Genomic DNA, 13,566 nt, shown 5'->3' with positions numbered 1-13,566 from the left:
CCCCTAAAACGATTCGGAAAGTCACCTACATGTATGAATCAAACCCAACATTGTTCAACAACGATAAGACATTTTATTATACCTTTATTATACCATCAAATTCCTCATGGTATTTTCACTCTGATGTCGACCTAAAGCAAAGCAAGTCCTGCAACATTCTGAAGACGACCAGCAGCGCTGCCGAAAACTGCCCATTTTGGCTAGGATATTCTGAGCAATTAGTGCAGAGGATCGAGTTAGCCGCGATTCGCCATCAGTTCGAGATGGCGTCCATTCTAGTCGTCTCTCTTAAAATGATTTCTATCCCGAAAGCATTATTGTCGGGACAGACCTCTTCGTCTGCTTTTTAAATAAGACGCGATATATTGCTTTCGGTCTCCTGCTAGCGCATTGGCAGTACATGCATACTGGCACTACCGTCCGATCCTGACGAGAAGTAAGCTATGCGCCTTCGGTGTTTCTATCAGGTGGAGTAGCCTAAGTAACTAAGCTGGACCGCCGCACGCAGAAACTGTGAGTTTCACCATGCATTCTCGCAACTCATTTTTGGGCAAAGAAGCAGACTATTGATAGTTTCAGACCTACCGAAACATATTCATGTGATTTTTATATCCGGGGGGTCAGCTGGGGCCTAGTTTTGCCTCCCACTGAACCGCAAGGAACGGATCACACTGATAATGAATAATACTTTAGCTTCTTATCTACAGTCCTTTTTTCGTTTGCTCCGAGTTAGAGTAACTAACTATTTGGAATGAATGAGTAGTTGTTTGAATTTATTTGCGCTTATCATCGGGGCTTCATCTTGTTTCAGGCGTGGGAGCGACATTTCCTCAAACAGTCGTTTAAGCCACCACCACAGGGTGTGCGAACAGCCAAGACATGAATAGATCGAGCGGAGCATGCTGCTCTCTCTCGAAGCTATAAAGCTTCGACGCGTGAATGATCAGAGCATGTGTATACATGGAGGCACAAAGCAGTCGTGCATGCTGTGGCCCCACAAATGAAACAAGTAGAACTGGAAACTTCTGTTCATTTGGGAAGGCTGGACTCTTCTGGGAAAGATCTTCAAGCTCTTGCTCATTCATATCAGAAAGACCTTCTATCATCTCTTCACTTTCCACTTTAAACTCCTTGACGCGACTACGCATGATATTAAGGATGGTAGCGAGCTCACCACACAAAATCGAACCATCTCTGGCTTTCATTGGCTGGTAAGCCACTGCAGCAATATGGGGAAATGGTGGAGTATCGCGAATCTGAGGCTCAAGGAAAAGACGGATGCCCCAGCAGCGTCCTGTAGATGGACACGGTCCAATTTGTGTAGCGTAACTCATGAAAGGATTCGGTGGCCTAAAGATTAGCAAGCTTTAATGACTGAACCAGTAATCCAGCTGGAATATACGGTACTCACGTCATTTTGCGTACTTCGCAGAAATCCATCAGTGATGAGTACGGACGGTGGAAGACTCGATTGGCAGTGGCATATTGGGTAAAAAAAAGAGCAGCCTCATCGGAACAGTTCTCTTCGTCGGTCACCAACCACCCCTTTTCCCGAGCCTCGTTTCTGTCGGCCAGTGGGATGTAGTTGGGGAAGGGAAGATCAGAGGTAGTGGGGTGGGCTTGTAGAAACGACCGAGAACGCGGGGCGAACTGTACAGATGACGGATATTCAGAGCTTGACTCAATATCCCAAGAAGATACACATATATTATGTTCTTGCAGAAACAGCGGCATGATGTCCCCTTCTGAGCCAGGCGAATCAGAGACGAAGGGTGTACTATGCTCTCCTCCGACCACTTCAAGGTACAGCGACCTCAGTATCTTCCGAACTTTACTCTCCGCCATCGTGGATGATGGTCAGGAAAAGAGGTCTGAGCCAGATTAAGTAAAGCAGGTAGCCGATTAGTTCCGCGGATGGCAGTAGAGTGTTTGGGAGAGGGGGAGGGGGAGGCGCGGTTAGAGAAAAGGGAACAGAAAGCAAGGCCACAATCATGTGACAGGGTATTCATTGACAAACCTCACCAATTCTGACCTCAACTTGACTAAGTTTTATAAATGACAGATAGCTCATGCTGCGGATTGGTGTCTTTCTAGTATGATGACGATAATAGTATCTTGAATGATCCATTGCATCGTGACAATCGCTGCGCGGCTAGGGTTGCCACTATATATATCCGGCAACCATGGCAGCAGGTTCTGATAGTACTATTCATGCACGAGATACTCAGGTGACTAAAGGAACAACTAGATCATGAATGTGGGATGTAGATACACTGTAGGTTATAGCCATCTTTTATGGACGCAAGCGACAAGGTACATTGTAGATGGGTGGTGGTATGCTGCCTCCGCGCCATTTAGAAATTTGTCAAGAACATAAAGCAAAATAAAGCCCCAGTGAATAAGAAGTCCTCGATGGTCTAACGGTCATGATTTCCGCTTGTCAATCCCTTTCGGGAACAAGCGCGGGAGACCTGGGTTCGACTCCCAGTCGGGGAGATTTCTTTTTGCATTTCTCTATAACTACTTACTACATACACCATACTTTTTGTTGGCCCGATATGAACGCAACATAGGCAATTCATTTGTCAATTCATCTTTTTTTCGTGCCATTGTGAATGAAAATGCACGGTGCGCTTCCTCTAGCTCATCCAGTATCAATACTACAAAAAAGTCTCGGCCAGCCGGCACATCTTCAGCTCAATTTGTGTTCTTTTATTATGGGCCGCGTCCCATGCATTCTACGCAGACGGCTTTTTAGGTAATGGCTGACATAGACCTGCATTTTGGTAATTACTCCTTGACGCAATAGCAAGCTTATGGACCTTGATCAAATGTGCCACTGGATGAGCTATTCTGAAGGTGTGGGTGACGAAGTATGGGACGCTATGGTTCGCTGAACACAAGCGCATTACAACTGTCATGCTCGGATCATTTCTGTTGCTTTCATCAATCGCTGCTAATCCATTCTATGGTTCTGCGCGACGAGACAAAAGCCCGGGCTTTTAAGGAACCATTTGAGTCGCATCCCATAACTGCCTATTGACAACAGAAACGATGCAGGTACTCATTACCATAAAAAGTCCGAATTATTACTATGCACGTTTTAGTAATATATTAGCATCGCTAAATCTACAAAAACAGATCAATGAAGCAGCAAAACTATCAAGACCCGCTAAAGATAAAGTGACTGATCGATGCACGATCAGAACAGTGATCACGACTGGAGAATCCGCCGAGCTGCCTCCATATCTTCCTCCGAAGGCATATTGACAATCATGAGATAAATAATGTTCTGCCATCATGTTAGCATCTGTAAGCCATCGGAAAAGGTATCATAAGTACCTCTTTTAGCAGCTTCTTGATTCCTCCAATGGGACTTCCTAGAGGTCCTGTCTGGCGGAGGTCTCTGATTCCACGTCCACGACCAGGAACGCTTTGGCCGCCATACGAAGTATGAGCAGGTAAATGCTGATAACTCTCTTCGCGGTGCATCTCATCCTGCCCTTGCGGATCTTCCATCGGTAATTGTCCGAACCTGGCTACACGAATACCAGCCGCCAGCCCTCCAAGGGACAAAGATGGCGATTCAATTGACTGCCTGCCGAGACCTCTTCTTCTATCGGTTCCATTTACGCCACTTCGAAGTTGCACTAATCTCTCACCAGTCATATGTCCACCCGTAAGTAGACCGACCAAGGAGCCGCTGCTGGCAGGATGGCTAGGGTCGGCATAACGTGATGTGAACGTTGGCTTATGACCCTGGCTCAAAGCACTATCGGGATTCTTCATCATCTAAAACCCCCAGGTCAGTTCCACTACCCATTAGTATGTGGTCCCGAGACATACAAATTTGGCCTGTGACCTCCGGTCCCAGTAATCCGAGACGAACTCCTTCCTTCGCTTCGTACCCTTCAATTTAGATTGATTGTCTCCTCGATGTTCTGCTAACTCATCCAAATCGGGAAAGATAAGAGGGGCACATTCCGAGAAGGGCAAAACGCCGTGCGTCTTAGCATCCGATGACTTGAGTCTATGCCGAACCTTGTTCATCAACCCTGCTCCACCATGCTCGATGGCCGTGGATATCGTGGAGTTCATGTCGAAGGTAGCGTAAGGCGAATCGGACCCGGGCTTCCATGTCATAACCAAACAGAAAAGACCACGAGGGCGGAAGAACTCATCATTGATCTTGTCAAAGAATTTGTTCGTCCTGTATACTATGCATCAGCATCACATAAAATAACACCACACCCTACCACACAAGACTTACCTTCTCCTACCATCAACAGCCATAGCCACATCAGTCGCCAACTGTATCAAAATCGAAACAGCTATCGAAATAGGCTCAGGAATGAACATAGTCCCAATAGAAGCCAGATTAATAGCTTGCAACCACGGAGTCGCCTGACACGCTCGGTTCGACGTCTCCAGAAAGTCAAGAAACATAGTCTTGTCAATACCAAAGCCCTCCAGAACAGGAGCATAGGCTCGAATGAAGCCCCGCTTGCGAGACTTCGGCCTTCGCTGAGGCAGCACCACAGGACAAGACAGTCTGGGAAAATCCGACGTGGGAGAGTACAGAGGTGGAGCGGGATAATGCTGAAGAAACGAGACTGCTAAACCCTCGATATCACAACCGGCAGGCTCTGAGTCGGCACGGTGCTTATCCCCAGCTAATTCATCTTGCGCCTCGTCGAGGACCCATTCCTCTTCATGTTGTTCGTTGATGAGTTGCTCGACTTCGTCGGCATCCTCTGTAGTCGCTTCTCTGACAGTGTTACCTGTGTCCGATGCATTCGCCTTTTTCTCTTCTCTACTTGCCTTGTAGGCTGATATGCTCTCCGAGGCTAGACCAATGCCGGATGCGATACCCTTGACGAGGTTGGCTCTGAGATCCATAACTTTTGGGGAAGCGTTATCGCTGACGGTGTCTAGGAACAATGCCACGAGATTATAGGGCGTGAGACGTGGAAAATAAGTAAAATATGGGGTGAGACAGCGCCCATCCGGACAAAGACTCTTATAGTATTCTCTACTACTATACACCTAAGCTGGATATTTCGGCGGGGTCCGACAACACTTGCCCCGATTAGGCAGTCAGCGCGACGGGAGGGTCAGATTACGAGGCTGTGCTGCAGCCACACTAGGCATCAGCCATTACATCTGTTGCAAGGTGAGGGCTCTATGCTGAAGAAATCTTGTCGATTGGGCAAAACATATCAATCAGGGTGTGCGACTGTGCTAAGAGGATATAACCCTGATTATTGGCGTAGAAAATCATCCTCGTGAGGGCTGTGCACAAGGACAATTCGTATCGGCAAGCAGCCCCATTTCGACTCCGTCAATCAATAAGGCAGCAATATTAAGTGCCAGGGTTGGACACCAGTAACACAATGATCTTCTCAGGGGATATACTCCAGAGCTTGTCGGCTCTTGGCAATTGCTTGGCCCTCGATGCCACATGGCTTGTCGGAGAGTTTCGCATCAGTTTCCTTTTCGGGATCTCAATATCCATTTCTCTGTTTGACATGTAATGGTCACTATCCCATTCCACTAAGTAACACCAAGCGCTCAAATTCAAGCTCTCATGGTGTGTACAAGCCAACATAACGCCGTCCCAGTTCTCAATCATATCCAAATATAACACGAAACCCAATAGAAAAGATTATAAGTAACATTCAGTTGGACACATCTAGGATCTATGTACCCAGTTCACCCCACCAAACGCCTGAAAATGAATCATCCACACATTAACTGAGATCGGTTCTCACACTCGGATATCATCCGCATTCTTGGGTCGGTATTCGGAGAAGCTCTCTGGCCAGAGGAACATCTTCTCCTCGTTGGATGGCGTCGCAGCGACAAACTTCGGAACCTGTTGTGATATTGTCAGCTTGGATGAATCGTGCAACTGCAACACTCGAATATGAACTTACAGCCTGCCTGCTAGAAATCCGCCGCCACATGTTAGCCCGGGGGTTGAATCGGGCAGGCTTGCCCACACCCTTGGTCTTCTCCTGGTCTTCCTTCATGATCGCTTCTACTTCCCGCTTGACGTCGGAGAATGAGTCGAAGCCAATGTATGAGATCTTGTTCTCAATGCAGTACTCCTCCAACCGCAAACCCTTGCGTGCAAATAGAACATCTGCTTCGCGAGCAGCCGGGAGGTCGGACACGCCGTCACCAATGAAGATGATAAGAGGGATCTCTCCTTCCAGGGCATCTTCTGCTGCTTGCGCACGACCCTCTTTGATGGACAGCGCCTTGTCGTGGCCAAGCTCGGTCTCATGCCTCCAGATCGGCTTCCACTCCGACCCGTCGGATTTGATTTCTGCATCATTGGCGACAATCTGAATGCGCGAAGCCTGTGACAAACAGTCAGCAACTACCCAATCAGAACCCAACTCCCACTCTGAAATCAAATCACCATACCTCTTGCTCTCCCAGGAAAGTGTCCAGCACTTTCTGCAAGACAGGCTTCAATCCAGCACTGATAACATTGAAATCAATCCCCTTTTCAATACAGAACTTGTGAAATTCCTGGAACCCAGGATCGATATCCAGTTCCTCCTGCATCACGTCGAAGCCATCCTCGAAGGGGACCCGTAGCGAACCCCACATTTCCTCGGAGACTTCGCGGAACGAGCGCTCGCCGGATTTGATTTGCTCGTCGAGCTTCTGGCGGCGCTTGGCGCCACATCCTAGGTTATCGAAGAGGACATGGCCTGTGTCTTGCATGAATATCGTTCCATCGAAGTCTGTCCGATAGGTCGCGGATTAGCGGCGGCATGGTCTAAGTGGGGATACTGATCCACGGCGCAAGAAAAGCAAGCATACAAGCAAAGGTACAGGGGTTACTGTTCTCTTACATACCTGAGAAGCAGACAATCTTTCTCGTCGTGGTACCGTTGGACGACATATCTAAGGTAGGTGTTTCTTTACTGGACGGGTTGAGAGACCGATGGAACAAAGGTAATAATAATGCTGATAATGATGATGTATAAATGGCGACAGCCCAGACTAAAGATATGAGGATATGCCCCTGGTGAAATAGCTTCGGGGAGGATAAAAAGAAAAATGAAAAGAGGAGACCTTGTGGCGACGAGAAACCGGACCTTTCCAATGACGTACCTGGGCTCTGAAGAAACCGGCAATGATGCGACCACTGCCGACTGAATTGAATGACTAACGGTAGTCTAGCCCCAGTGGATCCAGAATTCCCCGGGGGGTAAGTTGTTGTTGTTCCATCTGGTGGGACCGACAGGGGACCAAATAATGGTGCAGCATGAAGGGGGGGTTTCATGGACGGTGATTGATTGAGAGAAGAACTGTGGCTAATATTGGATCCGATCGGCAAGCCGAGGGGACACTAAACAAAGTAAGTAAAGTTAGGGATTGGATTGGCTTTGGGGTTTCGCTCTGATTCTTCCATAAACGTCATCGCCTCTTTGGTGACATAACCAATTGATTTGATCTACTACCCTTTCATCCGGTTACGGAAGGTATCGCGGCCAACTTGCTCCCACATCCACCAGCCACTCATACTGAAGTGATTGAACATTGAATACTTTGTAAACTGCTTTGACTCTTCACATATTCACATTCAGTTTTCAAGATACTCATGCGTACACATGGCATGCTCGGTTCCGAAGAGCCACCCGCCACAACTATCTTGCCGAGGAGTGGTTCCGCAAATCCGGATGAAGCCGCTCGGCTAGCGCTGGGTTATGACAACATTCCTTCTCCACCAGGCCAACTTTACGCCCAACCAGAGGCCGTGCCATCCCACAAGATCTTACTTACTATCTGTGCCTACATAGGACTCTCCACCATCCTACAATACGAAGTAGAATCAAAGAAAGTTATTATTATAGTATCTGTAGCTTGACTATCTCATCATACATTATAGGTTGGTCACGTCCCCTCTTAGGATATGAGACGGCCATCATCACATTCTATGTATCCCAATGACTATCAACGGCATCTCGCATAGGTGGAGTCGAGCAGGTACCGGAAAGAAGCAAGACTAGTTGGACGGAGGATCTTCAAGAGCCACCGAAACGCCAGAAAATACATGGGCCGATTAGTGCGAATCCAACATCACACAGCATGACTGCTCCATCGACTCTTTGCACGGATTTTCTTGCCAGATGCAAAGAAGAGAAAGGGAACAGGGATCAAGACCGCCGCAACGCACCCAAATACCGTGATGCCCCAGTTCACTCCGATGCCCTGGAACATCGGCTGCACGAACAGTGGAAATACACCTGCTAGGATGGATCGAAGAAGAGTGGTGGCCGCAACTGCGCTCGCGCTGACGCGCAAAAATGTGTCGACCAAATAATTAATTGAACTCTGAAAGATGGTGGTAAACCCGAAGCCCGTGAATGCGATGCCAATGAGTGATGGCCAATAGTTGATGTGAGGCGATGAGGTCCCTACTTCCAGTCAGTGTAACATAACAAATCATATCGGGGGGTTAGGAACTGACATGCAAAAAGAAATAAGCCCCCGGTGAAGGCAACCCCACCAACCATCATTGGAGGCAATCGTGCTTCGGGCACGGGTTTGCCGTTATTCTCACGAAGCTTTCTAAAGTAGTATCGGTTGTTATAGACGTTGGCTAGAGCCGCGGCCAAGATTCCGACGAGGAGGGCGACGAAGGGAAGGCCTCCGGTAACATGGCCCCAGCCGCGCTTCTCCTGGAATACAATGGGGAAGCTTTCGAGATTTACATATAAAATCGCTGTTGGCATAGTGAGTAACCGCATCCAAAACCCTTGCCAATAATGACTACCAACCGTAAACGAAAGACCCATAGATCGACATGAACAGCCCAATTGGGGTATTCAGTATCTGGAAAGGACGGATCAAATATTTCTGCGACATTTCGGATATCGATACGTCCCATTCTTCGTGCTATTGCTTAGTTAGAATGATCCAACTTGAAGAAGCAACAAGTCTCTTAGCATATGCGTTTACTCACCTTCGCATGCAGAGCCCAGTTCTTGCCTTCCAGCCGCAGCCGGCGTGCTTTTCGGACCAACAATGCCGGTGCATAGCTCTCATCAAGAATCAAGAAGTCCAGCACAGATTGCACTACCATCAAAATCCCCGTCAGGTATTCTGTCCAGCGCCAACCTAGGCTACTATTAGACACGAAGGCACCGCCAATGATGGGACCAAGACAAGGTCCGCCAACGAGAGTGACCGAGTAAACGACGATGGCCACACCGCGATGTTCTGGCCTCCAGATATCCGCCATTGCACCGCCAGTTATCGCCACGCTGGAGCTGCCGAAGAATCCAGAGAAAAATCGGGTGATCATTAATGTCTGGATATCCTTTGCGGTTGCCGTTCCGAAAGAGAAAATCCCTGCTACGAAATAAGGCTGTATCACCAGTCAGCTCGAATGACTGAACTTGGTGACTTGACGTTCTGGACTAACGGTCGCATGACAGGGCACGTACCAGGATGGTTACCGTTTTACGACCATAAACCTCGCTCAAAGGCGCCCACAGTAACGGTCCTAGCCCGAGACCAAAGACCAGCAAGCTGATTCCCAATGTGGATACTTCTTTTGAAACGCCAAACTCGTGCGCGATCGGCAGCATCCCCGCCGAATAGATCGCCGACGCAAAGGTGATCCAGCATGTAGTCATTCCATATAGAATGGTCGTGATGGCCTTCTTCCGAAAAGGCCAATTGATGGAACGGTAGGGATCATCTGGGCCATTGAAGTCGACCAGAACATCAGGGGTTGTTGCCTCGTAGAGTAGGGGATGAGCCAAAACCGCTTCGCTTTTGGTACGCTCTTGGTGGTCAAGAGACATGGTTGATGTTAGTACCCAGTTTGGGATGAAATGATAGCAAGCAAGCAGTGCTGCCACGCCTCACTTGGGGGGAATCCCTCCATTTAACAAGCGTCCATGCAGAGGGGTTCCCCGGACAGACTGGTCTTATGCGCAACCGATGGCCGGAACGGAAGGCTCATGCAGTTTGGTCCGGGGTCGCATAGGCTTATCCGAACCCCGTCTGCCTCAGTCATCGTCCGTATGATCCCAATGGCATCGAGCTTAGAACCCATGGCTGACTGGGCTCCTCCACTCGGTCGCACTCATCACGACCAGAACGGAGATGTTGAAAGCTCGCCCTGTGCACCCTCATTCAAACTAGTATCGAATCGCTTTTATCCTTACTTCTTCCTGTCAAGCCTTTTGTATGCTCGTACCTACGAAAATGGCAATGGATTAACAAGGCTAATCAGTGGTACGATTTTCGCTGGGATAGCCTCAAGGGATCGTGTACGTGATGGTCTTATGATGTGAGACCTGCAGTATGCCGAAGAAAGGGAAGATGTGTCCCCTGCTTCACCTTATGTCTGATTGCCTGATAATTCCCTCGCCCACTCCGGGACCAGCCACTCAGGGATATGGGAGTCATTAAGAAGAGGGTGCATTGGTCCGAGATTGTCGCACGGTTCATAAGCGGAGCCTTCGACATGCGGAACACCCGGGAAAAGCTCTTCAAAGGGACCCAAAGTTCCCGTCAAGAAATCACTAGGAAGATTCCCTACTACATTGCAGGTTGGGTCGACAGGTGTAGAGACATATGCCGTGTTCGTATCCCAGCACAGTTCGGGGCCTAGGGCCCCTTGCATATCTTCTCGATTGGTCGGTGCTCGCTGTCTCCCTCTGTCAGCAGGGTCAAGCTCCTGCATCTCTCGTATGTACTGTGCCTTGGCCATCAGTCGTCTGATAGGCCGCCATAGGGTACCCTTTCTCCCGCTTTCCTTCATCTTCCAATTGTTGTAAACGGTATTGACGTACTCCCATGCGCGGTCACAGTCTGCCGAAGGGGGCCGAGTGCAGATCTCAGAGAGCACAAAGGCAACGGCATGCCACTGAATGTGCGTCTTTGAGTGCCAACTCCAGTGGGCAATTCTTTTGTTTGTGAGAACCAAGCTGGATAGCTTCAGAACCTCAATAGATGACAAGAAGAGTTGATCACGCACAGAGTCCGATAGATTGTCACCATGTTCCTTCTCATCTAAAGGGTATCGTGCAACTAGCCACGCACGTGCAACCATTAGACGGGCTACGAATGTTGAAGCCAAGCCAAAAGGCTGTGAGATATCACAATGCTGTAAATATCGCTCTTCAAGGCGATCGTGTAGGTTCTGCACTAATGCTTCACGTTCTTTCAAGGACGGTCTGCCAGTCCCATTTCTCGGGCCTCCCAAGCCTGGAACCACACAGCTAAGCTTCCACATTGTCTGCATAACCTCACACCTGATAAGACAGAAATACATGCCGGTTACACCGTCCCTCTCAATGGGTGGCTCGCTCATGTCGGCAGTCAGGTCAGCATCTTCAACATTGAGAGGTAGCTTCGTGTCAAAGGCTGAGTCCCGCACAATTGGCTCGCAGCCATGGTACTCTGATGAGCGAGCATCTAGAAGACAAATGTGCCACCACAGCCGCCGGCGTAGCTCTGTCTCCATAGGCTTGAGCCCAAACACGATGCCATCGCGGTGGAGACCCATAGCTTGTGCGATGTGAAAGATGAGTGCTGTGAGCGACCAGACGGTCCGGGAATCATCTTCGTTGCGTAGCGCGAAAAGGAAAAGCACGGCAGCTTGCAATAGCGTCACGCTTTGCGTATTTAGCAGGTCAGCACGGGCCAAGGCCTGTTCTACGGCGAACAAATAGGTCTCTGAAGCATGTGCCTTGGAGACGCCAATAGTTCTTAGGCACTGCTCGGGCTCCATGCTTATGACTGCAGAGTAATATATGGCGAATAAGAGTGCTTCGGTATCCTTGTCGAGCGATTCGAGAGACGCGACCGCATCCCAATAGTTGCGAAGTAAAGTGGGCATGTGGAAGATACGCACCATTGGGGAAACATTCTCCTGAAATACCCCGAAAAGAGTTACCGACTCAGTCAAGGGTGGATGATAGGGATGAAGCGAATGAGCAAGAGCCCGAAATCCCAATATTGCAGCATTGGAGCCTGTGGGCAGAGGTCGCTCTGGAGCGGACTCCTCCGAAAAGGCAGAGTCCTCTTCTTCCAAGGGCTCATGTAGTAGATCCCGCAGTTCTGCAATCTGCACCGTTACTCGTTAGCTTGAAAGCGAACGGAAGTAGTGGGGATCTTGGTCGAGACCCGGACATACCTCATCACCCAGATTCGCCCAGAGCACATTACTGACATAATAGCTCCGTGTTTCATCTATCAATAAGCGGCCTAGATGCTGCTCGATTGAATTTCCTGAGTCTGAATTGGTCGTGTGGGGGACAGATTGGATACGATAAGTTTCTGACACTTTGCTTTCTGCTTGAGACGATATCGTGACTGGCGCAGCAGAATCGGGAGTTGAGCTTCCCTGATTCTGATGGTACTCAAAGCTCCTGATGATAGACTCGAGCCTGGTTAATCGGTGTGACAACTGCGCGTTCACAGCATTGCGGGGCCGCTTAGGGGCCCTGCCGCGTCCAGGGGGATAGATGCATTCCACGCCCGAGCGACTACAGTTGATACAAGGCCGTTGTCGGTCACACTTTATCTTTCGCTGTCGACAGGAAGAGCAAGTGCGGGCGTAAGTCTGAACCGGAGAGGGAGCATCAGTCGGACTTTGTGGCATGGGGGATATGGCGCTCATCGTAGTAGTTAGACTTTCTGGGCCCTGCGCTGGAAATGTTGTACAGAAGAAAAGGCACAACTATACGCCCGGCTCCAGCTTCTCCGATTTTCATTCGCACTTTTCAATGACAAGGAACAATATGAATTGAAGGACTGCAGTTCAACGTTCCGGCTGAAGTGTAAGAAGTACTACACGTGGGGCCGCCAAGCCGCATAAGCTTATGCGAACCCCGACCAGCCCGATTGATGCTGACATACATCACTTGTTCATAAGAACGGACCAAAAATTGCTTCATACAAATACCTTATGCTTTAGTCTGGTGATTGATATTTTGCACACAAAAGCTGTTCCAGTGGCACTCATCATGACAAACGGGGCTACTAGGATTGAGCGCTTTATGTGGGCATTCATCTATAACAGGTTAGGATTTGGCGTGCTTCTCAAAAGCAGATACATGTATAACTTCCACTTCATGGGTCCGATATCTCATGTTGGATGGATCCGATCAGTCGAGGCTGCTTGCTATACACCCTCTTCCGAGACATTGGATGGCAGACAAGCATCTTAAGTACGGTAGGGGTATTCCAAATGGTTGAATATGCCCAGCAGTGCCTCGTTCAGCTGGCTGCTGACAACGCGCATTTTGATCAAGGATCAGGGTCTGGCAAACGCGGCTCAAACAAGCACGAAACAAGCAGCTCTTGCTACGGCGATTCTTGCCACAATGAATACCGGTCAAGCGAACGTTCCCGCCTTCCTGGGCCCAGTCAATTGTGACGACCATCGAGCGTGTAACTTGACTGCAAAGGTAAGTATTAGATATGTCTGTGAGAATTCACGGGGCGGCTAGGGAATAGAATGATCTCGTGGGGGGATGTGGCCAGGCTTACGAAGTAGATTGATAAGATCTGTTTATGAGACAT

At 49.0% G+C, this 13,566-nt stretch overlaps 5 protein-coding genes and 1 non-coding gene across 6 annotated transcripts; 1 reads left to right on the top strand and 5 right to left on the bottom strand.

The window, feature by feature from the left end:
• Nucleotides 1–842: 842 nt before the first annotated feature.
• BO88DRAFT_468911 (uncharacterized protein) lies at nucleotides 843–1,913 on the bottom strand (the record flags this gene model as incomplete). The annotated part of the gene is made up of 2 exons (XM_025711584.1): nucleotides 1,412–1,913; nucleotides 843–1,350 (listed from the first exon to the last, which is right to left on the bottom strand). The coding sequence occupies exons 1-2, from the start codon at nucleotides 1,843–1,845 to the stop codon at nucleotides 843–845; spliced, it is 942 nt and encodes a 313-aa protein (XP_025560331.1). The 5' UTR covers nucleotides 1,846–1,913.
• Nucleotides 1,914–2,406: 493 nt separating this feature from the next.
• On the top strand, nucleotides 2,407–2,496 carry BO88DRAFT_t215. Its single transcript has one exon. It is a non-coding gene; the product is annotated as a tRNA-Asp (tRNA).
• A 718-nt stretch (nucleotides 2,497–3,214) lies between these two features.
• BO88DRAFT_445402 (uncharacterized protein) lies at nucleotides 3,215–4,948 on the bottom strand (the record flags this gene model as incomplete). The annotated part of the gene is made up of 4 exons (XM_025710208.1): nucleotides 4,271–4,948; nucleotides 3,847–4,210; nucleotides 3,343–3,792; nucleotides 3,215–3,292 (listed from the first exon to the last, which is right to left on the bottom strand). Exons 1-4 carry the CDS (start codon nucleotides 4,897–4,899, stop codon nucleotides 3,215–3,217), a joined length of 1,521 nt encoding a protein of 506 aa, XP_025560330.1. The 5' UTR covers nucleotides 4,900–4,948.
• A 548-nt stretch (nucleotides 4,949–5,496) lies between these two features.
• Nucleotides 5,497–7,279, bottom strand: BO88DRAFT_406636 (putative 2,3-diketo-5-methylthio-1-phosphopentane phosphatase). Its single transcript, XM_025707203.1, has 4 exons — nucleotides 6,874–7,279; nucleotides 6,433–6,758; nucleotides 5,937–6,365; nucleotides 5,497–5,875 (listed from the first exon to the last, which is right to left on the bottom strand). Exons 1-4 carry the CDS (start codon nucleotides 6,917–6,919, stop codon nucleotides 5,768–5,770), a joined length of 909 nt encoding a protein of 302 aa, XP_025560329.1. The 5' UTR covers nucleotides 6,920–7,279; the 3' UTR covers nucleotides 5,497–5,767.
• Nucleotides 7,280–7,966: 687 nt separating this feature from the next.
• On the bottom strand, nucleotides 7,967–10,107 carry BO88DRAFT_468907 (MFS transporter). The gene is made up of 5 exons (XM_025711583.1): nucleotides 9,471–10,107; nucleotides 8,987–9,391; nucleotides 8,802–8,919; nucleotides 8,492–8,746; nucleotides 7,967–8,438 (listed from the first exon to the last, which is right to left on the bottom strand). The coding sequence occupies exons 1-5, from the start codon at nucleotides 9,831–9,833 to the stop codon at nucleotides 8,101–8,103; spliced, it is 1,479 nt and encodes a 492-aa protein (XP_025560328.1). The 5' UTR covers nucleotides 9,834–10,107; the 3' UTR covers nucleotides 7,967–8,100.
• A 266-nt stretch (nucleotides 10,108–10,373) lies between these two features.
• BO88DRAFT_468901 (Zn(II)2Cys6 transcription factor) lies at nucleotides 10,374–12,661 on the bottom strand (the record flags this gene model as incomplete). The annotated part of the gene is made up of 3 exons (XM_025711582.1): nucleotides 10,374–12,106; nucleotides 12,176–12,329; nucleotides 12,402–12,661. The coding sequence occupies 3 exons, from the start codon at nucleotides 12,659–12,661 to the stop codon at nucleotides 10,376–10,378; spliced, it is 2,145 nt and encodes a 714-aa protein (XP_025560327.1).
• Nucleotides 12,662–13,566: the final 905 nt, after the last annotated feature.

This window comes from Aspergillus vadensis (assembly GCF_003184925.1).
Source record: "Aspergillus vadensis CBS 113365 unplaced genomic scaffold BO88scaffold_20, whole genome shotgun sequence".
Lineage (NCBI taxonomy): Eukaryota > Fungi > Ascomycota > Eurotiomycetes > Eurotiales > Aspergillaceae > Aspergillus > Aspergillus vadensis.
This window is presented reverse-complemented; position numbering and strand designations above follow the sequence as displayed.

Bases quoted from the DNA above. Each gene is read 5' to 3' on its own strand.
- BO88DRAFT_406636 (XM_025707203.1), bottom strand. From the start codon at position 6,919: ATGTCGTCCAACGGTACCACGACGAGAAAGATTGTCTGCTTCTCAG. The intron at 6,366-6,432 runs GTATGGTGATTT...TGTTTGTCACAG, and splicing joins CTTTCCTGGGAGAGCAAGAG to GCTTCGCGCATTCAGATTGT. The intron at 5,876-5,936 runs GTAAGTTCATAT...ATATCACAACAG, and splicing joins GGATTTCTAGCAGGCAGGCT to GTTCCGAAGTTTGTCGCTGC.
- BO88DRAFT_468907 (XM_025711583.1), bottom strand. From the start codon at position 9,833: ATGTCTCTTGACCACCAAGAGCGTACCAAAAGCGAAGCGGTTTTGGCT. The intron at 8,747-8,801 runs GTTGGTAGTCAT...CTATGCCAACAG, and splicing joins CTATGGGTCTTTCGTTTACG to CGATTTTATATGTAAATCTC. The intron at 8,439-8,491 runs GTCAGTTCCTAA...GACTGGAAGTAG, and splicing joins GGGCTTATTTCTTTTTGCAT to GGACCTCATCGCCTCACATC.